Here is a 24693-nt window from a genome sequence, read left to right on the forward strand (position 1 = left end):
GCCAGCAGTTAGTTTTGAAATAGCAACCATTAGCCTTAGTAAGGTGATGTGCATACTTCCTGATCTACATATTTCCAAAAATAACAATTTACCCCATCAATTACATGTTATAATAAGTGTATATATATAATTATATAATAAGAAAGCTACACAGTTGTTCACTCACTCCCAGCCTTCCCAGCGGGATGTGGCATAGAATACAAAAAAAACAAAGTAGAACTCATGGGTTCAGATGAAACTGTTTACTAAGATAGAGAAAAGGATAACAATTATGACAAATATATGTATTTAACAAGCGATGCACAAGCAGTTGCTCACCACCCCCCGGCCAATGTCCAGCTAGCCTTCCAAGCAGCAGAAGAGAGCAAGAGATGAACCCCCAGCCCCTTAAAAACTCCTTCCCCATGATGTCAGATAGTATGGAATACCCCTTTGGCCATTTAAGTCAGCTGTCCTAATTCTGTTTCCTCCCAGCTCCTTGGGTCCTTCTTTGGGAATGGCCTTAGCTCTGTGCAATACTGCTTAGCAGCAACTACAAACATTGGTGTGTTATCAACATTATTTTTCTTGTAGAACCAAAACATAGCATCATAACAGACACTCTGAAAAAAACAGTTCCATCCCACCTGACTTAAGCCATCTAAGCAACAGATTCTGTGCCAAATCCTTTATTGGGGAAATAGGTAACTGAAAGAGGAATTTGTTGTGTCCGGTTCCATAGTTGACATGGCTGTTCTTAGCACAAAGAGCATGTTAAAACTGAAGCTGAAAGGAGAAGCTGTAGGTTATACCATGGCTTAGGTCTAATAGTTGCACTGCTTATGCCCTGTGTAGGAGAAACTGAGTCTTCTGGAGGGAGCTTTATAGTAGAAATGTTAGGACTTTAGCATCCTGAAACAGATGTTTCTTTGCCAGCTTCCTGTTTCTACCTTAAAATCAGACTCCTGGTATAATGTCATTCCACTTAAATCACTTACCATGGTTAATTCCTGATTATGGCAGTGTCAGTGAAATGGCATAGAGAAGATAGCTCTCAGGGGCAGTTTATGAGATACTGAGTTTGAAGTAGCTGTCACCTTAGTCATTTCATTTGGCTGAGATTTAAATTTGAATTAAATATACTTTTTTGAAGGAAATAGGCATAGATGCAGGGTATGGTGCAGCTCATTCAGGAGGCAGACTTCAGTTGGTTACCAAGAGCAATATGAAACATAGCTAGAGCCAACTGTCAAAGCACAACAAGCAGCAGACAGAAAATCACCAAGTATATTCACTTGATTCCAGTATTACAGCAATTACGAATGTTCTTAATAAAGACAGTGTCAGTGTAGCAGGTGACCAGAAAGTCTGTTAACGATGAGGGCTAGTCACAAGGAATGCTGTGAGCAAGGATGGAAAGACAAATGGGATTTTGTTGAATCACTTCTACTTGCAAAGCACCGTGCGTGCTCTGTCTCATAATTCTGTACTAAAAGTGAAAGTCTGCACTGTGTTCATTTCTGAAAGAGTTTCTTGTTTAGGACTTACCATTTCTCGTTCCTTTTCAATAAGTTGGTAGAGTAAAAAGGTGTTTTTGCCCAAGGTTGTAGAGCAGGTATTTTTGGAAGCATGCTCAATTTATCAAGTCACTACAAAAAGACAGTGTTGAAAATTGTATGCAATTTATTATGATAAAAAACAGTTATCTTGACTGCTTACGACTTCTGTCTGTTCGCCCAATTATGTCACGTTTGACAGCTCGTTTTCCTGAAGACTGGCACTGTTAGCATAAATTGCGTCGTTACGCATTCTGATTATCAAGTAATTAGAGGAATATGAAGTCTGTACAGCTGTAGCTCAGCTGCGTGGTCAAAGAACTGGGAAGCATTTGAGTCAGGTTTGTTTTTTTTTTTTTTTGGCAGACTACCCTTACAAACCTTTAGCAAGTCATTTGTCTCCAAAGAGAAGCTACTTGCATAACTCACCCAGCTATTTTGATTGTTAATAGGATAATATGCTTTAAAATACCCTTAATGATGTTAAATTACGGTGTTAGGCTTCTCATCACAGTCGACTAGGCAGGTGTTATCTCTTTGCATTTTAAACTCACTAAAATGCTGCTTTTCATGCACCGTAAGACCAGAATGAACTGTGATGACTGGGAGCTCTCTGTCAGTGCCTGGGAATGTACTGCCTTGATTTCATCAATCTCCATCATAGTTTAAAGCTCTTCCCCCTCTTTCACTCCTCCTTTGCCATCCATTTTTTCTAATATAAGCAGACACTTCAGTAGTTTGACTGAGCGGATGTTCCATGCATTTTCACATTTGTTTGTTGTTTATGTATGTTTGCTTTGACAAATACATGAAAATAACTACGTTTATTCCTTCCACGGATTTTTTTCCCATGTTTTTTTCCCCAAGCTGGTTCAGGAATATATACTACAGTAGAAAGGGATGTTACCTTTTCCAGCTTTCCATTCTCTGCTCACACTGTCCAGATAAGGAGCTCCTCTACATCATAACGTCCCTTGTAAAATAGGAAGTGGAATGGACTTTTGGTATGCAGTAACTTCGAGTGCTTAGTACTTGGGAGAGGCACTGAACAAAATAAAAGCAGTTCTGTGAGTTTTGTTTTCAGCAGCATTTTTGAGCTTTGTGGGCATTTAGGTAGAAGCCAGCATATCAATGGCTGGAAGTCAGTGTGGAATGGTGTAAATCAAAGTAGAATCCATTTCAAGCAGGTGTTTTCTAGGCTCCTGACAAAGAATTGCACGTTCTTTTTTGAACTTAGAATTGACTCTATCAAGAGGAACAACTTGTGTAACTAACCTGAAGATGTGACAGTTTTAAGGCAGAGTGTTCCTCGTTTTATGTAGCAGAATGGTGGCACAAACTATAAACAAGGGGTCACAAACAACATTTGAAGTGCAGAAGACAAGTTGGTCTGAGTATCATCAGTCGTCAGGCTGTGCTGAACTAAAAGGCTGTTTGATTTTGATGGTTGCTTCTTAGGAAGAAGGTGGGTCAGGTTTCAGCCTGCTTCTGCTTCCCATGTGTCCAGACAAGAGTAGCAGCACTGCAGTATTTCAGGCTTGAATTAGAGTGGGCAGGTCAAGAGTTGAAGCGTCTCTTCCCTTTCAGATAGCTTGCATTGCTTCCAGTCACTTTATACCTGTTCTTCTGTTTCACTGCAGTGTATTGTATGCCTTTATTCTTATTTCAGTACTTTTTCAGATGTCTAAAAATAGCTGTAGGACTTCTTTCTGTTTGCACTGTGTTTAAGGCTTTGTTATGAATGTTACCTCAGCCTTGTATTAGAGCGTAGTGCCATGTGATATGAGGAAAATAGATCCCTGTGATTCCATTAATGTGTTAATTCACATAAATACTATAAACTCACTTGTAAGTTTGCCCTCTTTGCTTCTCCTTCAATGTTTAACATTGATTGATGTTCTGTCACTTTCAGTGGCACATAAATTTTCACAATTGATGAATCACACTGGCAGTTTTTAAAGTGATGTTTTGATACAATAATAAATCATACCCATATGTTTTACCTTTACTGTCTTAGCTAAGTAGGGATTCTACATGGTAGGAAGTTATCCATTAGATTCGCATGCATAAAATTCAGCGTGCTCCCTCCAGATTTAACACACTTAATGCAGCTCTCATCATCCCTCAAACTCTGGTCAGAAGAAAAAACGAAGAGTAGAAGGCAGTGCTTTTGCATGAATATAGCTCCTTTAGTACTTCATAGGTTTCCAGACTCCTCCGTCCTGCTGCTGGGGTGTTGGGCTAGCATGCTGCTCCTGCACAGCTTGGGCTCTCAATTCTTCCTGCAGCCTCTATTGGTCAAGGCAGCTGGGCTTCACTCCTCAATTTTGAAAGGGAGTATCAGCAGCCGGGTGGGAGTCTTTGGTTGACGCACATTTTGCATCATCTCTCTCATTTCCTGAGATAGAGGGGAGAGGGAAGAGAAAACAGAGAGGAGTGAACAGATGATGAGAAACAAGAGGAGCAGCTATACTCAGGTTCCTTGTATCATCCTGTTTCCTTCTTTCTCACCTTGTAAAGTTGGTCTTGGCTTTCTTGTGTTCTCTCCCGCTTAGAAATCTCTCTCTTCCTGCTAGGCACTTTGCTAATCAAATGCAGTGTTGTATTTCAGTGGATAGAGAAGCAGTACTTTTTCTTGTTCTGTGTAATTGTAATATGTGAAATAGTTGTTTCATATTAAGTTCTTTTCTCAGGGTCCAGAAAGTCAGTATTACATGTTTAAGTCTTCACTTAAGCGTTCTAGCATAGCACATTCTAGTCAAGCTTAGGTGGGCATCTTAAAAAAGTGGGGTTATGCTTCTGGGATGGACAGTACCTCTGCATTGTGAGTGGGTGGTGGAGGTAGTTGGCCAAGGCCAGCTTCTTAACATAATCTAGTCTCACTTTTTGAAAGTGAAATGGGAATAATTTACTGCTGTAGAAAAGAATTTGAAGGAAAGTAAGTGTGCTTTAGAGTTTCAAATACGTTTGTGTATCCATTTTGCATATACAGAACTGTAATGTAAACCTTTAGTTTTATGTTCATTCGCTGTAAATGTTCTCCCCAGCCTCTTTTATTTCTAAATAATTTGTTTTTCTCTTTCCTTTTCTTGCCTCTTTGTAAAGGAGTCAATCACTGTCAGCATAAAGTAAAGAAAGCTAGACGCTTTCTCCCTTTCGTCTTCTGTTCCCATGAGCCGCCACCTAAGGGTACTGCACTGCTCTTTGTATAGGCTGCCTTGTTAACACAAAAGCTGAAATACTAACTCAGTTACTGGTTGGTTGTTTTTCTTTTAATACTTCAGGCTCAGGTAAACAGAGTTCCAAGAATAATCTCATTAAATTTTTGCTACCCCTTCACTCTATCGAATTGGATATTTGTGCAGTGTCATAAACTTGCTGGTCCATGTTTTAATGAAAGGCTTTGTTTTAAGCATTATACGCTGCAATTAATTACAAGCATTAATATTTTCATTTGTATATCTATTCTGGCTATACTCTTGGGGTTTTTTTTGTTAACAGATTTTGACTTTATTCTTGGACCCTTGATACAGCATGCTCATGAATGAAGAATAGCAACAATAAGCATCAGCTGGGATCACTTTTAATTATGTATTGAATACAGTGATGCTTGTGGCTTATACTGGTTCAGCACTTGGTCTGGACCGGTTTGGCTTTGTTAGGTGTAAGAAGAATTGAAGGAACAGGTGCATTACTTTTACAATATTGTGCATTTTTAAAATCAGTAATATCTAAAATGCATCAGCTTGTGCTGTAGTTATTGGCGTGGAATGGGGCCGTTACAGTAATGCAGGCTGTGGTGCTCATTGAACAGCTTTCCTGTAGAGTTGCTCAATATAACTAGTATGCTGTGTATGATTATTGCTTAGATTGTTCCATTTCTTACTCTTGCTTTTGTGATAGCACAGGAGTGTGTTTCCTTCCAAAACAGTCAACCCCAACTCTAGTTATCAAAAATCACATTTGTACGTGCAAAGCCAAATTGGAACGACCCATGGCTGTAGGAGATCCATTCAGTAGCAAAAGATTAAAGAACAACAGGATTTCATATTTCCTTATGCATTAAAAGAACTAGTTCCACTTCCAAATTTAATTTTTTTGTAATGCTGTGTTTAAAAAGTCATTAACTCTGTTTCATCATGCAAGCTTCTCAGAACGTATCTTTGTCCCTTGGGTTTTAGGTGAGAAGTCTTAAATTCCACTACTTTTCTGGTTTCTCTTGAGTCAGGTATATAAGATAACTGCAATCTGAATACTTTTGGATTACTCATGAATTTAATAGTATATTTTCCCCTCCCTTTCTCTGTCCCTTCTCTCTCCCCCTGTTTTTCTCTCTCCTTGCATGCCACCTGGATCTGCAGATGAAATTAGTGGGGACGGTAATATGTTTTCTAGTCTGTGTGTTACTAACGTGCAATATGCAATTCTTACATCCATGTAGCAGTTAACGCATATTTCAGCAATCAATTTTATACACATTTTAGTTCAAAAAGCAGTCTGTCTTGGGCATTAGCCATTAAATATTGTACTTAACAGGCTGTGCAACCAGCGCTTTCTGCTAAACTGTAATTGAAAAAGGGAAATCTGTTTCAAACTTGCAGGGATGTGGTATTGCATGTGTTTGCAATGGGAGTTCTGGCATGATGCAGAGAAAGTTCATAGGTTTTTCAAGAGTGTCCATTCAGTTTGATTTAAGTGATTGTTACATGCTTGGACATGCTTGGTTTGGCCAGTGAGTGTGTTCAGTGGCTGCTGTACAGCATGGGAAATGAGTCTGCTGAGGAGATGCTTTGAAGTCATCAGTAGTCCACTACTGCTACTGCTGCTTACAGAATTCCGGCTGATATTGGGAAAAAAAGCCAATCTGATGCTGCTGGTTGTGTGTCTGTGTCTTGATTCTTACAAGTAGGAGGTATCGCTTTTTACGTTCTTTAATTTGTAAAGGAAAACGATAACAAGGAATAATATTTTGTGGCCTTCCTCTGAATAAATTGGGAGGTGGATATAAATTCACACCTCCTTTCTCTCAGATAAAAATGAAGATAATACTATCTCTATTTCCTTCAATTTCTTAACAGCTTGAAGGGCATTTTTGCAATCATAAATTCAGAAATTGATTTTCAGGTACCTACAGACAGGTTTCGATTGATGTTTATCTTCTAAAAATTTGGGCTCTGGTAAATGGAAAAAAAGTCATGAGGAAGGACATTTCAAAGAGCATTTTAAAATAAGGGATGAGCTATTATGGAGGTAATGCACTGAAATTTCATAAACATGTTCAGATTTAGTGAAGTTCAAATCGGCTTACTCATCTAGACATACCAGGGGCCTTGAAAACAGAGTAACTCCTGGAATCCCTGCTTTACTGAGCGTTTTGCACTGGGGAATGCTACAGCACATCCTTCTCCATAAAGAAGCCTGCAGACCTTGCCCAAGTGGGCCTTGCTTCAGGCTCTGCATGGATTCTGGAATATCTCTGAGCAGACGTAGTCTCAGTCTTAGCTGACTTGAGTAGAGTCTCTTAAAACGTGGCTCTGATCATGGGTTATGGAGGTTGGTTGTCTCTTGTAGAGAGCACTCTGAGTTACTGTTAATGCCTTGATTGATTTTTTTTTTTCCTCTTAACTCCTGGAAATGATGTATAGGAATTACTTTCTGAATTCTCATTATATGTTCCTCTCCAGAGTGTTAAAAGTGTAACAGGAAATATTTGTGTAGTTCATTGCAAACATTTTATTCATTTAGATTGGCTATGAGGACCCTTTTAGTTTCAGGGTAGGTTTGAGCAATGTCTTAAAACCATGCAGTGCTCTACAGTGTTATGAGTGAACTTCAGTAAATTAAAGTAGGTCATTTGTCACATTCGTAAGCACAGTTCCACAAACTAGTGTGACAAATGATTTAGTTGTTTAAAGAATAGTGTGACGCCACTTTTCTATCTGGACTCCTTAAATTCTTCTTGTAGTTGTTTATAATATCTTTCATTCAGTCCATTTTTTAACCAGATGGGAAGAGCTCTTCGGTATCATCCTCAAATAACAACTTGTAACACTGGCTGTTGTATATTTCACCTAACAAAAGTTTAAAAATATCTTTAGAAATATTATAAAGAAGCAGAGCGATTACCCTGATAACAGTCATGTAACACTGATGTTTTCTTTGAGATGTTTGCTTGCTTTTCAGGTGAACCTAGAGCTTACCTTTCTGTTAAAGTTTCAGTTTGTATAACTAGGAGAAAAAACATGCCAAGAGATGTAGAGGGTGGTGAGGCACTGGAACAGGTTGCCCAAGGAGGCTGTGGATGCCCCATCCCTGGAGGCATTCAAGGCCAGGCTGGATGTGGCTCTGGGCAGCCTGGTCTGGTGGTTGGCGACCCTGCAGATAGCAGGGGGTTGAAACCAGATGATCACTGTGGTCCTTTTCAACCCAGGCCATTCTGTGATTCTATGATTAGTGCCCCTAAGTGTGCTAGCTGTTCACTCTTGTGCACTGTCTTCATAATTCATTGGATTTTGGTTTGGCGATTCTGTTTTGCTGTATCCTAAGCAGAAATTGCCTAACACAAATTTAAATAGTGTAGAATTTGCTGTTTTTATGAGACAGGAAATTCCTATAGGGGTTTGGAAGGAAAAAAACCTTCAGTTTTGTGTTAGTACTATGAAGTTAGGATCATAAATCTATATTTGATTGCTAAAGTGTGTTGAACTTCAAACACACTTTGTTCAAACTGTACAAACACAGTGTTCAAACTGTAGGTAACCACAAGTTTTCTAGTTGCTGAGTATTGAGTTTGTTTGAAAATCCGTTCTTGTTTATTCACCTGTATAATATTTAGGAGCCTTGCTCTGCTGTCAGAGTTGGCTTTTTTTGGACTGAGGGCTGCCACCAGAAGGGATCATCCCAACCTTTGCTTTGTCCCATGCACCATTCAGAAACCACGGCTGTAGAAATGATGCAGAAGAGCTGTAGGATTGTACGTATGCTCCAGGGCAGAAGAAGTAAATTGTGCCTTTCAGAGGCAGCCCAATATGTAATCACCTGAAAACAGCTGCTAAAACCTCATACTGGACTTGAAATTACTCAATTTTGAGAACCTCTGTGCAATTAAAGTTGGTGAATAGAATTTAACAGCCTGGCAGTGACTGATTATCGCACTGCTGTGGATGGGTTTGTAAACCCTGGGACAATTTCTGACCATCAGGAAATGATTTACGTGACCTGGAAGCTCTTCAGAGGAACAGAAGGAGCCACTGGTAGGACAGGACGTGCCACCAGTTACACTGTCATGAGAACTGATGATGCAAAATAAGTTTTAAACAGAGGAAGAAATACGCTGTTGTTTTTCTGACAACTTTGAGAGCTGGATGTTTTCTAAAGATGCTGATTTGAGACAGCAGATCTGGTTGCAAATTTCTACTAAACAAAATTGAGAGTAGTACAGGAAAAAAAGATCTGTTTTCTTTAAGAAATAGTACAGAATATTGCTCACCTTGCTGCACTGACAGTAAGTAGATGCTGCCCTGGAACATCTTTACCATCTGTTTTGTTTGTTTGACATAAATATTACCAAACTATTGTTCACACTTTATTGTAGATAAAGCAATTTAATCCATTAATAATGTGTTGTTTTTTGTTGTTGTTTTTTTGTTGTTTGTTTTTTTTCCTGTGGTCGAATTTGCTCTTAAAAGGATTTTCTTCTGAAGTCAACAGTTTAGGTTGGATTCAGTTAGAGAACTTATGCTTTTCTGAATACCAATGAAACTTTCTTTTATTCCTTGTTGAATGCATCTATGTGACATAGCATAATTGGCACTTGAGGTCATTATCATGCCATAAATTATGCATGAGCAAGTTTTATTCACGCTATTGTAAATGTGTCCCAGCACTGTTGAAGTGGGGAATTGTGACTTATCAGCTTTGATACATTGGAGATACTGTTTTGGAGAAGTGTTTTCATCTGCTTTTCCCGAAACTCTTTAATTCCTCCCTTTACAGAAACAGATGACTATGCAGAGATTATAGATGAAGAAGATACTTATACAATGCCATCAAGTAAGTATGTTAATTGGAACTTTTCTTCCCAGCAGCTTCTTTGGGACTGAATCTCACATTTCAGCTTTGGGAATATTTTCTTTGCACACGTATTGCTCGATGATGTTTGCAAGCTTCCTAGCTTCAGTGTCCTTTTAAATTCAGGTTATGAAACGAAGTAAGGTTCTGTCATAGCTTTTGGCATTATCAGTGACTTCACTGTGAGCTCCCTTTTATGACACAAAATGTCATAAAATGGAGGTTTATTTTGTACTGCTATGCTGAACACAATACCTAAAGAATGAGTAAGATTTCTGTCAGAAAGGCAAGGGATTTGGAATGCTTTTGGATACTGCTCTATAGCTGTATCCCATCCTTGGTCCTTGCTCTGTGTCACGCATGCTGTTCTCTAGAGAAAGTCATCTGTACTACATGCAGTATTTTTCAAGATAAAAGACTTCAGGAACAGAAACAAAGATGCAAAGTTCTTCTGAGTCTTCATCTTTGAAATAGAAAAAAGGTGATGCATTGACCACCGCCAGGATTTGCTCATGGAGTATTTGAATTAGGATATAATCTTGAACTGTCAGAGTCAGCTAATTTCACATAGAAGTCCATGTGCTGATTTTAAGTTACATCTGCAACCTACAGAAATATTTTGGCAGCCTGGGATTTCTCTAGCATTAAACAGTTGGTTCTGTCTGCTTCTGAAGAACGCCTACAGAAATGCCAGGTTGGTTTGGTGTGTCAGGGGAGGATGGTGCTGAGCTGATAGTGTGTTCTGCTGGAAAATAATGACTGTGTGTAGGGATTTCTTCAGGCTTTCATGAGACAGAAATGTTTCATATTGACTTCAGTGTTTATTGTATAATATGCTACTGTGGAAAATATTTGGAAAGCAAGAATATATGTTTTCTAGAAGTAAACAATGTGCTTTGAATGTCTTGCAGTAAGTTATTACATGATTCCATCAAAATAACTGCAGGGTCAAAAAATAACCTAAGTCCTTATTTATTTTTTTTTTAAACATATTAACCCTATGATTTTTTCATTATTATTTTGTAACCTTTTCTTTTAAATTTCCATTGAACAAATTACTTGTGGTCCAGCACTGGATGACTCCTGAACACTTCAGTTTATGCCTTCAGTTCCAAGCCTGTAGGATGGGCTGTTGACACAAGCATTAAGTGCTGTGCCGCACTGAAATGGGTTCGAGTGTTCAGCTGTCCCAGGGCACGGGCAGTTCAGATCACAAGAACAGACCTGTGACTTCTGCCAATGTAAAGTTAAAATTGCATCTGTAGTAGCTCTTCATTTTTTTTAAATGTTAAAAAAATGTTTGTCCTTGACTTGATTTTAAGAAGCTCTAAGTAAGCATTTGATCTTTCTCTTAATTGCACTGCAGAAAGCTATGGAATAGATGAAGGTAACAGGAGATCCTTTACCCATCCTTGTATGCTTGCAGTTTGGAATGATGTGGAATTTTTCTTGTTCACTTTCATTTAATAAACATTATTTATCTATAGTTAAACCAGCTAGCTTTGGGATTTTAAAGAGGAAAATGCAGTACTTAACACACGAAATGAAAAGGGCATTTATCACAGTGTTATCTATCTCTAGACAATGTTATTTCTATAGTGTTAATGAAGTGCAAAAAATCAGTCCTTAAGTCCTAAGCTGGTCGCTTATTTTTTTGCTCTGAATAATAGTAGAGGTGAAAACATATACTGTACATGTTTTTCTGCTGTTCCAGAAATATTTTTCCATGTCTGCTAGAAATTAAATTGCAAATGAAGTAATTCATTTGCAATTGCTTAATTTTTTTTTTGCCAAAGCACTGAGGCATTTTCATCAGAAAACCTCTCAGTCTTAGCAGTGAAGTTACTAAAGTTGCGTAAGTTGCAATGCATTCTATCAATTTTACTTCAGTTACAGACTGATGGAGGTGTATTGCACTCAAAATTTTGCTCTTTCATTCTATCTTTATTTGCCATGCTCTTTGTTTCTGTATTTTTTTTCTTGCAGTTACCTCTTTAAAAATTCTCCTGGCTGATTTGATGGTTCCAAGATCTAAAATACCACATAGTGGACTTCTCTTAAACTCATAAAAGCATGTGGGCAACGGCTGTATTTATAATCTTCTCTATTGTCCTAGGCTATTTATGTTTTGTCTTTTACTAGCAATAACCGTTTAATTATCTCTATTGCATTGAAATAAATAATGCATAATAGTTAATTTAAGAAATTATAGTTCACATTTTCTTTTTCATTGCTTTGATTCAAACTTTTGTTTAAGAGGTTTCCACTGTGTATACAGCATTTGTATAGGTTGGTGTGCAGCGTATGTGAATCTTAGTTGTTCATTTGTGAGACACTGGAGTGACTGAGTTTGGTATCTTGTGGATTGTTCCTCTGCCTTTCCTCAGAGATCTGATATTTTAAGTGCATTATATTCTTATAGCCAGAGATTATGAAATTCAAAGGGAGAGAATTGAACTGGGGCGCTGCATTGGTGAAGGACAATTTGGAGATGTGCACCAAGGAATTTACATGAGTCCGGTAAGCTTCACTTCTGAAACAAAAGAATAAGCCAAAAACCAAAAGCTTTCAAGTTAAAATAAAGAAATGTGTGTCTCATATGCCTTCCAGAACAAGCAAACGTTGATTCTGTGATTTATTTATTGGAATAATCCCCACGTACAGCATATTTTTCATTTTTCAGACATCTAAAATAGTAGCTCTAGAGTGATCCCTCTTTTTTACAGATAAGAAAGTGAATCAGAAATGCCAGGTAAACTGTTCAGACCCCTACCAAAACCACTGGCAGCACTAGCATTAGAACTCACTGCTTTTAAACCTAGCTGCACACATTCTTCTTAATTTTGAGTTTGTCCAAGCATGATATGCACATATAGCTCTGACCATACTCCACTAGTGAGTATTCGATGCTGTAGAACCTTCTCTGAAGTTTGAAATAGCATCTGGAGATGTTAAACCTGGGTTGGATTTCAATTCAGCATTCAGTGCAGAAGCTGCCAGTTGGGTCAGGATCAAGTGATCTAACTTCTCTGCTGAAATAGAGGGGAGAAGTTTTAGTCTTTTATGCTGGAAAGGCAGTAGCTACAACAGAGAGCAATAGTATTTAAAAACATCTGTTTCTGCAGTAAGCATCTTTCTCTCTTGCTCTATGACTTGTGTGTTATTACTATTTCTTCCAAGAAAACATACAAAATAGATGCAGATCCAGCCAGACCTTGATGTTCAGTAGTCACCTCATTGAAACCAGTGAAGGCAGTGGCACTCAGGAATTAAATTGGGCACTGGAGGGGTGGGGTAGAATAGAGACAAAGCTGTAAAATTATTTAACTTTAGCCAGCTATAATGAGGAACTAAGTCTGCAACTGTCAGATGAAAATTTATTTCTCAACTCCAGAAATTTGGTGTCTGGAATTTCTGTAAGTGAAGTTATAATTCATACGTACAACAGCTGAGTTCTGGCTTCAGAAGCATTATGTCCCAGAATCAACTGATCAGTATCCCAAGCATGTGTGGGATTAAATAACACATATTTAATGCAATACTCTAAAATAGGGATAAGTGTTCAAATATATCATACAGATGTTAGATATTTCATTATACCTCTGTTCAGAAAAACACTTCTGCTGTACCTCGTGTTAGAACCAGTCTTTATTTTTATTTAATCCTGGGCAACTTAACAGGAGTGCTCGAGGAAGAATGTTGCAGTGAACTTAGAGCAAAGTGGATAAATGTAGTGCTCTGTAGAACCAATGGTAGACCTCTTTTCTTGGAGCTGTTCTGTAAATGCTGTCCATCTCTATTTTTCTTGAAGAGCAAATCAGATTATGTTAAGTCATCGTGTATCTTGTCAGCTTTCTATAAATGTTAACCTACTAATTACTTTTATTAATGAAATTATTGCCGCATCTAAGACACTCAAATATGCGAAGTGAAAGTAGTAAGGTATCATTAAATTTTGATGTAATAATCATAGACTGTAGCTTAAATGTCTGGAAGAAATGATAGAGCAGGTAAAAAAACTAAGTTACAATAACATGACTGGTTTTCCATCTTTGTGTGTATTCAGCTCACATGTGAAAACATGGAGGAGATGCCTGGTATCTTCTTCTGCTAGCTCAAATTCCAATTTGAAAATCTCATTTATCCCTGTTCGTTGTACTTGGGAGATTCTTACTCAATTGGTTGAATAGCAACCACATCTTCTACAAGGCTACTTGCTACTAAATATTTCTGAAATACCACAAACCAGCATGTATATAGAAAACTGTATGAAAAGTTAGGCATGCATATAGGATCTTAATGTTTACGTGCAAGCAATTCTAATTCTTTGAAGCCTTATTTACTATGGAATTAAGCTAAAAGAGTCATTTAAAATAGTGTTTACTACTGTTTGCTATACAAGTGTTACAGTCTGTTTTTGGATCCTCATTGTTCTGTCTTCTTAAGCAAAAAAAAAAAAAAAAAGGTCCAACCCAGTTCCAACATCTCTGCCATGGGCAGAGTTACCAGCCACCAGATCACTGTGCCCAGGGCCCATGGAATCACAGAAAGGCCAGGGTTGGAAGAGACCTCAAGGATCATGAAGCTCCAACCCCCTGCCTCGTGCAGGGCCACCAACCTCCCCATTTAATACCAGACCAGGCTGCCCAGGGCCCCATCCAACCTGGCCTTGAACACCTCCAAGGACGGGGCATCCACAACCTCTCTGGGCAGCCTGTTCCAGCACCTCACCACTCTCTCTGTAAAGAACTTCCCCTGACATCCAACCTAAATCTCCCTCCCTCAACTTAAAACCATTTCCCCCTGTCCTGCAGTTATCAACCCTTTCGAAGAGTTGATTCCCCTCCCGTTTGTAGGTTCCCTTTAGGTGTTGGAAGGCTGCAATGAGGTCACCCCACAGCCTTCTTTTCTCCAGGCTGAACAAGCCCAGCTCCCTCAGCCTGTCTTCATAGGCGAGGTGCTCCAGTGCCCTGATCATCTTTGTGGCTCTCCTCTGGACCCTCTCCAACAGCTCCCTGTCTTTCTTGTACTGGAGGCTCCAGACCTGGACACTGTACTCCAGATGGGGCCTCTCAGGAACAGAGTAGAGGGGGCCAATCACCTCCCTGTCCCTGCTGGCCACCCCTCTTCTGATGGAGCCCAGGACACCATTTGCCTTCTGAGCTGCAAGAGCACACTACTGGCTCATATTAAGTTTTTCATCTATCAAGACCCCCAGGTCCTTCTCCACAATGCTGCTCTCAAGGACCTCTCCTTCCTGTCTGTATGGATGCCTGGGATTCCTCCAGCCCAAGTGCAAAACTCTGCACTTTGCTGTGTTGAACCCCATCAGGTTCACCTGCGCCCGCCTTTCCAGCCTTTGGAGGTCAATCCCCGCCCAACCTGGCCTTGAACACCTCCATGGATGGTGCAATCACAGTCTGTTCCATCACCTCACCACTCTCTTGAGTAAAGAATTTCTTTCTGATATCTAAGTTTGAGTCTTCCCTCTTTTTAGTTTGAAGCTATTCCCTCTTGTCCCATTACTGTCTGCCCAATAGGTCCCCCTCTTGCTTATAAAGCTCCTTTTAGGAACTTGAATGCCTCAGTTTGGTCTCCCAGGAGCCTTCTTTTCTCCGTGCTAAACAAGCCCAACTCCTCCAACCTTTCTTCATACTGAGAAGCACCCCAGCCCCTCTGATCACGTTCATGCTCCTTCTCTTTACCCACTCTCAAGAGCTCCATGTCTTGGAGACTCCAGACCTGGACGCAGTACTCCAGATGTGGCCTCACAAAGGCAAAGCAAAGGGGGACAACCTCCTCCTTATCCATGCTGCCACCTCTCTTTTGGTACAGCTCAGGATACTGTTGACCTTCCAGGCTGGTTTATGTCTGGCTTTTCATCCACCAGAGAGCACCAAGTGCTTCTCCTCAGAGCAGTTTTTGGGAACTCATTAATCCTTTGTCAGGTCTCGATCAGAATTAGTTTTAAAACACTTCACCTGCTTTTCCAGTTCATTAACAATCGTCAAAGTGACACTTGATCCTGGGATGCAGCAGTGGGGATGTGCTGTGCTGGAGCAGATGGAGCTCCTCGTGGATGGAGCAGCTTCTGTTGCAACTTAATGCAGTTGTTCTTGTGAGAGCCAGCAGTACGTGAGCTTTCCAGCTCATTATGCAGGTTCTGCACTTGCCAAATAGAGATTTAAACTTAAAAAAAAAAAATCATTTTCCAAGTTAATTGTGGTGTTTTGAATCCTTGTGAAGACAGAATGCCTAGAGCTCCTCTAGTCTGTGACTTAGAAAGGAGTGTTTGTAAGACGCACCAAAGGAAGATAAGATGAAAGCCTTCTCCTGAGCCAGGAGGCCTCCTTTGGGCTGTCTGAGAGCTTCTCATTTTTCTGTATTTGGAGGATAAGCAATCAGATGCTCAAATCTGTTTCTGCTTTGGAATACATGTGTTCTGTTAAACTCAGTTTTAAGCTCTTGGTATAACTGGCTGTGAAGCTAATGTATAAAATCTTCTCCTTGTAGTTTGAATTCAGTTGAAAAACTGACTTAGTCTGTATCCTGTTAGCAGTCTGCTTTGTATAAAGGATTTGAGTCAGTCAAAGATTATAGCTGGTCTTTGCACTGTGAAAAGCCACGAAAAGCCCTTTATTTGGCTTTCCAAGTTGCTTGCAGAAGCCAAGTGTGTTTTTCAGGCATGTATCTACTTGTTCCCTTTGCTTTTGCTAACTGTGCTTCCTTTCTAATCTTCTGTAGTGCTGGAACATTTACAGTACTGCACACTTAATCATCTTCTGTCAGAATTTCTGTATGAATTAACGTAATTTAAAACATAAAATTTTAATTAGATGTAAATGCACACTAAATGTCTCGGTTATAATAACATTTTTAACATTGATACTTTCAAATTTAATTTCTTAACTAAAGGTATTCTAGTTAATATTCACTTTCTCTAAATCAGTTTTGTTAGAGGTTTAGACCTAATTTTATGTGGTCTGTGTTTTAGTTATTTCTAAATGTCTTTCAGGAAAATCCAGCTATGGCTGTAGCAATCAAAACATGCAAAAACTGCACCTCAGACAGCGTTAGAGAAAAGTTCCTACAAGAAGCCTGTGAGTATTACATTATTAGCTTCTGTAAATGGTCCTTGGACTTTGCAGCCATCTGTGCCAGAGATTTCTGATAAGAATTTGTTTTATTAATGTATAGTATGGGCTTTGTTCTCTCCTGCAATATATGTATGTATATATGTATATATAAAGCAGGAAAACTGCTTTATATCTTGGCATTGCCCTTGTATATGATTATATGTGGTTTATTTGGCTTTCCAAATTTCAACAGGTGATATCTGACTCCTCGAAGGCTTCAGAACTGGTTTTGCAGTGTCAAAAATCTGATCTCCTATTTCCTTCTTAATGATTTTTTTTAATGTTGTAGCATTTGTGTCCATGTACTGCACTACCTTTTAGGTCAGGTTGTTGTCCTCGTGAAGTTGCTAAGATGTTACATCAAATATATATCTGTTCTGAAATGTCAGATCTTAATGAAATAAACCAGTTTTTTAAACATTTGCCTGTAAATAATGCAACCTCAAACAGCATCTGTGATATGTGAGGAAAACTTTTTTTAAGGAAAATACTAGCAGAAAACTTCCGTAGAAGTGTAATTGTTGAGTTCTGTAACGTTTGGCTCTATAAGAAGATGCTGCCTGTTACCCTCCACAGTTGTGTCTCTGTGTCTTGTGAAGTGTCTTATGGTATATCATTATGGTATATCATTAAAATAATTAGTTATAGCCAGTTGTTATAATGTGCTTTCCACTTAATGTTCGTTTTGTTCATTTTTTTCCAAATTGTGTAGAAAATGTGTTCATAGGTTATGCCTTATTAGTTTGGAATGTCATATTACAGCAATTTAAGGAAAATTCTTTCAATTACTTGTCTAGCTTTGGAGAAGTAAGTACATGGAGGAATTAAGTTATTATAGGAATAACTTAAAAGTCAAAGTTAGACAGCTGTCTGTTAATGTAGAGTGTAATTATAATGTAGAAAGTAATTTAATGCCAGTTTATTGGACTCTTGTGCTCGACAGATCAGAAAACACCAGTCTTGTAGGCAGATAAGTAGCGCTTTACAAGTTTGATTTAATCATTTTTCTGTTTTTCTTCTTTTTTAAAAGTAATTCCAATCCATTATGTTTCTCCCTTGCAAACTCTGAGATGTTGCCTTGTTTCTAAGGGCATTCTCTGAAGGGCCCATATCCAGCATCCTGCCAGAGCTGGCCATTTTGCTAAAAAGCTTCACATTTTTTTCCTTAGTACTGCATACATAAACAAAAGCTTTGCAAATTCAGGCCGTGGAAGTATGATGGAAAGATCATACTTTTTAGTAGTATAAATCATACTGATGTAGTAGTTTGGGCATTTGAGTTTTTGTGGTGAATTTTCCAGTGCTGAAAAGACTTAGGATTGATTCTTGCAAGGAGGAACACCTGCACAAGGAGAAGCTCAGGTTGGATATTAGGAAAAATTTCTTCTCAGGAAGAGAACAGACTGCCCAGAGGAGTGGTGGAGTCAGTGTCTGTGCTAGGGGTGGCTCTTGGGGACATGGTTTGGTAGGCATGACGGTAATGGGTTGACAGCTGGACTAGGTAAGATCGTCTTTTCCAACGTTAGTGATGCTGTAATTCCATGTGGAAAAAGACATTTCCGTGAGTAACGTTTGTTTCTTCAGTCCTGTCTGCTCTTGCATAGTAGCGTGTTACCATTGAGGCATTTGTATATGCTACTGTACAAACTGCATGGGATTTGTAGATTTTTATTCATCTTCCACTTTTTTTTTGTAAATTACTCCTTTTCACAAGTTATTCATTCCTTTTGGAAACTGGATCTTCCTCATACCTTTTGAAGCTGGATGGCAAAATGAATTTTTGAGTTTCTCAGGTAACACTGATAAAATTAGTCTCTGGAGGATGCTTTCCAGCAATGAAATATGTTTAAAACTGGTAAGGCCGTATGAAGTATCAAAATACTTGTGCTAATTCCTTCTCCATTGATTTAGTAGTCATAACTGTATTCCTGCTTCATTTTACATCAGTGAAGAAATGTATGTTTCATTGAGTTAGATCAGTATAAGAGAACTCTAAAGATAAGGAATGGGTGTTTTGTTTTTAATATACACTTTATTTACCAGGATTTTAGAAGTGCAGTCATAGAATCATTAGTGTTGGACAAGACCTCTAAGGTCATCTAGTCCTGCTGTCAACCCACCCCACCACAGCACTGAGCCATGGCCCTCAGTGCCACATCTGCCTGTTTCTTGAACACCTCCAGTGACGACGGCTCCACCACTTTCCTGAGTAGGCTGTGCCAATTTGTTACCACTGTTTCTGAGAAGAAATTTTAATAGTCTGCCATTACTTCTCATCCAGGTTCAGGAAAACTGATTTAGCAGTGTGTACTTTTTCATAATGTATGCACTCTGAAATGCCCTTTACTTTCAAAGGGATGAGGGGAAGTCACAGACAGAATCACAGAATGGCCAGGGTTGGAAGGGACCTCAAGGATCATGAATCTCCACCCCCCCCCCTGCTACATGCAGGGCCACCGACCTCCACGTTTAATGCTAAACCAGGCTGCCCAGGGCCCCATCCAACCTGGCCTTGAACACCTCCAGGGATGGGGCATCCACAGCCTCTCTGGGCAGCCTGTTCCAGCACCTCACCACTCTCTGGGTAAATAATTTCCCCCTGATGTCTGACGTAAATCTCCCCTCCCTCAACTTAAAACCATTTCCCCCTGTCCTGCAGTTATCAACCCTTACAAAGAGTTGATTCCCCTCCTGTTCGTAGGCTCCCTTTAGGTACTGAAAGGTTGCAATGAGGTCACCCTGCAGCCTTCTTTTCTCCAAGCTGAACAAGCCCAGCTCCCTCAGCCTGTCCTCATAGGGGAGGTGCTCCAGTCCCCTGATCATCTTTGTGGCTCTCCTCTGGACCCTCTCCAACAGCTCCCTGTCTTTCTTATACTGGAGGCTCCAGACCTGGACACTGTACTCCAGATGGGGCCTCTCAGGAACAGAGTAGAGGGGGCCAATCACCTCCCTGTCCCTGCTGGCCACCCCTCTTCTGATGGAGCCCAGGACACCATTTGCCCTCCAAGCCACAAGAGCACACTGCTGGCTCATATTAAGTTTTTCATCTATCAAGACCCCAGGTCCTTCTCCACAGGGCTGCTTTCAAGGACCGCTCCTTCCAGTCAGTACGGATGTCTGGGAAGTGAAGTCAGTGATCTAGGAATCGAGTTCCATTCTATGTAGTGTTTTACCAGTTTTTCTTGTCCAGTTCATGAGTCACCATTCATTCTTCATTCCTTTTCATTAATGTTTTAAGTTACATATTGATAGGGTTGTTTTATTGATTTCCTGTAGTTTTCATAACACGTGAATATTTTAAAGAGTATGTTGTTAAGTTGGCCCATATAAGTTTCTGTGCAGTAAAATATGCTAGTGAACTATTACAAGATTAAGTCATACAAGTAGCATTATCCAAGAATTTCTCTTGGGATGCTTAGCATTGCAGGGTGTATTGGTTGTACAACTGCTGTGAACTACAGTGCAGAAGTAGAATTCAGAGCTCTGTAGAATAGAAAAGGTGCCTACTGTTCTAGTTTACGATTTACAAAAAGCCACGTTATGGAGGGAAGGGGATTATTCTTCTAAAGTCATATGTGAACTAAAGCAGACTTGCCAGTTCAGTAATTGTTGTGTATTTCTGTTGACACTATACATTGTAAATACAAAAGAGAGAGTACTGTAAAATTAAATTAATAATGCTCATCATATGCATGTTGGGAGATGAAAACACAATCAGAGGACTGATTTTTCTTTTAACCTTACAAACATACCTTCCCGGAACGTTAATAAGCATTTCTGTGTCTTAGTGCATGAAATCTACTGACTGCAGTGCTGAGACTGAAAAGTTAATTAAGCCCGTAGAAAATAAGGTCAGACGTGAGCATAGTCGTTACGTGAGGTTGTGTGTCTGTGTCAGAAACTGACATACATTTTTTCAGCCATTGAATTATTCAGTTTTATCCTTCCTCCTCTTCTTCCGGTAGAAAGGCACAGGTTAAGAGGTCGTGCACTGAATTGATAGGTCAACATGCTCATGTTATGCTCAGTCAGGATAGAACTTCTTTACTGCTTACAAACCCCAAATTTTCTGCAGCATACAATCTTGTTTTTTCTCCTTTTAGTAACAATGCGCCAGTTTGATCATCCTCACATTGTGAAGCTCATTGGAGTTATTACAGAAAACCCAGTGTGGATAATCATGGAGCTCTGTACGCTTGGAGAGGTACGAAAAATTCTCATGTGTCTTTGGACTCTCGTCTGGCTTTGCAAAACACTGAAAAAATCACTTATCTGCACTAAGGCAAAGGCAGACTTGACAGACATGATATCATACTTGTCTTAGAATTATGGACTCAGGCACAGGAATGGCAAAATTTGACCTAACTCCTCCACTAAGGGATCTGCATCAGCTCATACCAAAGTGGTTTAGTCATAGTTTTCAGAGGAACTTTGGTTGTTTTTGCAGGGTGAGAGCATGACCTGTGTCAAGTCAGATGATGATAGTGAGATACCATTTAAACAGCATTTGCGAACTTGTATTCTGGAAGGGAAATTGTTATGTGATGCCTCCTTCGTTCCTTTAAGGTGGCAAAAGAGGCTTGTGTTGTGAAGGCAGCAATTGAAGGAGACAATACAGAGAGAGTCTGTGGGAAAGGTAGAAGTGGGGGCATAAAGCCGTCCAAATTACTTGCCCAGTCTTGAGGAGTTGCTCCTGGAAGACTGAACTTGGCACATGAAAATGGGTGGGTTTGCTGTTCATAGACTAACGTGGCTCATGACATCTTACTGACAGTAGTTACAAACTATTATTTTTTACTTTTTGGAAGCTTTCCTGAGTAAAAAAAACTGTTCTTTGTCCCTTGGAACAGTGAATTTATGATGTTTCTTCTCCTGTACAGAGACCCTCATGAAGGTGGCTTTCTTCATCCTCATGTCATTTGGGTGAATGGTTTATACCAAACTAGATCTCAGATTTTAAAATTGATTTATTTCCTTTGTACATATCTGAAAATGTGAACTGAAGTAATATTTCATATATTTCATGCTGTAAGACCGTCATTTTGATTGCCATCCTGCAATTCATTGTTAAAAAACAAAACAAACAAAAACGAACCAAAAAAAAAAAACAAACAGGCAAAACAAGAGAGACAGGAAAAACCCATAGAGGAGTCATTTTCTGTCACGAGATCATAAATTTATTTTCTGTTGTCCAAATTATTTTTCAAATCTTTGTTTTAATTTATACACAGCATTTAGTGCCACTTTCTATTAGATCCTAACTGCATTTAACTGGATTTATAAAATTTCTACATTGATAGCAGGTGCTCTGAGGGAAGTGCATATATGTTAGCAAATTTAAAGGTAGAAAATGCATTCTTCTCAAACAATACAGCTGTTATCTGTATTCTGATTTGCTGTGCGCTGCTGTCCTCTGAAGTCACTTAAGAAAAAAATAAGCACACTTAGTGGGTGAGCTCATAGCACCAGGTGTCTCTAGAACAGCAGTAGCACATGCACTCAGCGTCCAGAAGGAGCCTGAATGCAATGGAAAAAAGCTTACTTGGTTTAGGTAACATTTTTCGTGCAGAAAAAGTTGCTTGGTTTTTGTGCAGAGTTCTGGTTTTTCATGGCCAATGGTTTTCTGTTCTCATGCAGTCTGAAACATAGGCAGACCTGTTGACACTTCTGTAAAGTCGGCAGTTTGAGATGCAGCCTGTTTGAATCTGTTATCTTTCATCCTGACCACTTCCATTTTTTTCTTCTTTATGCAAAAAGTTGAGATCGTTTTTGCAAGTAAGAAAATTCAGCTTGGACCTGGCCTCCCTGATCCTCTACGCTTACCAGCTTAGCACAGCACTTGCTTACTTAGAGAGCAAAAGATTTGTACATAGGTAAGACTTTATGTATATGTGTATGTGGCTGGTTGAAACATCAGGGAATGAATGTGCAAGATCACCAGACTGCTGGTTGGGAGTATTCTGGGTGCTGGATGTGTTTGCTTGAGTGAAGATGCATGCTTAAGGTACGTATAGTTTTATATTTTAAGCTTAAGTTTCCTGTTTATTTTTGTTGGCTTATGATGAATAGCAGCAATGCGTTCATGTTTTGTGTCCATCTTCACGTTAGTACAGCTTTTTTGAGACTGATAGCAAAGTAACCCCCTTTTCAAGAGTGACACCTGCTGGCTCACTCCTAGATTGACTTGGAGACAGTGCCTCGTTTTACTCAGAGGAATAAATTCCATCTGAGTTGTTGCATTGTGGTTACAACATTTTCTCAAACTGCTTGTCAGCTGTCATCTTCCAAACACTGAGAAGTAAAACAAGGGTCAGCTGGCTTCTTAAGCAAAGAACAGGGAGAAATAAAATGTTTATAACATAAAACTGCTTGCTTAGCTAAAAAGTGAACCTATATTTCTATGTTTGTGTGTTTCAAATCTTTATTACCTTTGAATTCCTCCCTAGGGAGAAAAGATTAATTTATCCCTGTATTGTATGCAATTAACAGTTGACAAAATTAAGATTATCATGAAGCATTTGGAACTTGAACATTTTGCCTGTGTTTAAATATTTAAGTGCAAACGATATGTAGCATACATTGGACGTGTATATTTGTGTATGCATACTGGATATTTGTGTATGCTTACATGAATGTAGCAGCACTGTAAATAACAGACCCTTACAGTTGTCACAGATATTTGAATTTTGGCCAAGTTGCTGCTCATTTTAACTCTAGCAGTAAAATTCTGAAAGACAACTTAATTGTACTGAAATGGGAAGAAGTAGATCACTTCAGGTTGCTGCTCAAATTTAAGTCTGTCAGCCTGCCAGAATCAACAAATAAATAAGGCTGCTTCTCTCACCTAGGCTGCTGCAGGAAAAGAATATGCATGTGTTATTGGAAGCACTGTAGTACCACTAAAACTGGGCTCCTCGAGAAGCTTCTTACAGGACAGAGATGTTAAAGCATTTCCACACCTTTCCAGTGGCAGAGGGCAGATTTTCTTCTTTCCATTAATTTGAACTGCCAAAACTTTTTTGCCTTTAAATCTTTAAACAGGTGAAAAACTAAAACTTTTTCCTCTGACACTGACAGTTACACCACTGACAGTTACACCTTAGAATGACAGTTTTTGCTTGAAAGGATTAAATATACCAGAGTATTTCTGCAAGCTTTTCAGAATCAGTAGGCAAACACGTGATAGTCCTCTTTTTATTCTGTGTATGAGCACCCAAACTGTGACTGGAAGAGTGATTTGGTCCTTTCAAAGGAGATTGATATTTCTGGGCTTTAATAATAATTTTCAAATGATGTTTGATCAGCATGAGTTTCTAAACAACTATAAATAGTATCTCCTCTGTTTGGCAGAGATATTGCTGCTAGAAACGTGCTGGTATCTGCCACTGACTGTGTGAAATTGGGTGACTTTGGCTTATCCCGATACATGGAAGACAGTACTTACTATAAAGGTGAGTTGGCGCTCTGGGTTCATCCTACAAGGCACTGCTTTTCACTGTGCTGAGTTAATTGTCGAAAGGAATTGACCAGGTTTTCTTGGTCTAGCAGTTGTTTGGGTTGTTTGTTTTTTTTTTGGTAAAATGATAAAGTGTTCAAGAATTGAAAAGATGGCAGTAAATTCCTACACCTGTGCATCAAAAAAAAAAAAAAAGGAATCACAGAGTCTAATTTAACTTGCAAAATTAGAAATACATTTCTGGGTAAAATTTTGTTATTTCATATTTTTTTTCATGGTTTTTAGAAGGTTGTCCACATTTGAGGCCTGTCTGAGGTAATAGTAATGTATTAACCTAAGTATGCTGCAGTGATTTCAACACTGCCAACAGGTGTTGGAATTTGCATTGTCATTTTATGCTGCATACACCCAAATGCCACTCAACTGGCAAAATTCAGTACAAAAGAACGCACGTAACTACATTTTTTCCCATTTTGCATGGAAGATTGAGCTTAAG

The 24693-nt window shown here is 39.1% G+C and overlaps 1 protein-coding gene across 5 annotated transcripts in view; it reads left to right on the forward strand.

Annotated features, from left to right (window-relative positions):
- PTK2 (protein tyrosine kinase 2) overlaps positions 1-24693 on the forward strand; it is a 195935-nt gene that overhangs the window by 136650 nt on the left and 34592 nt on the right. For all 5 annotated transcript variants that reach the window (XM_042809085.1, XM_042809084.1, XM_042809082.1 and 2 more), the window contains 6 exons: positions 9531-9587; positions 12028-12125; positions 16621-16705; positions 20845-20945; positions 22499-22614; positions 24092-24192. In XM_042809085.1, the coding sequence (XP_042665019.1) occupies positions 9531-9587; positions 12028-12125; positions 16621-16705; positions 20845-20945; positions 22499-22614; positions 24092-24192 (558 nt within the window). The remainder of the gene's footprint in view (positions 1-9530; positions 9588-12027; positions 12126-16620; positions 16706-20844; positions 20946-22498; positions 22615-24091; positions 24193-24693) is intronic.

This window comes from Centrocercus urophasianus, unplaced genomic scaffold (assembly GCF_019232065.1).
Source record: "Centrocercus urophasianus isolate 14NV4802_14NV808 unplaced genomic scaffold, USGS_Curo_1.0 seq_11, whole genome shotgun sequence".
NCBI classification, from domain to species: Eukaryota; Metazoa; Chordata; class Aves; order Galliformes; family Phasianidae; genus Centrocercus; species Centrocercus urophasianus.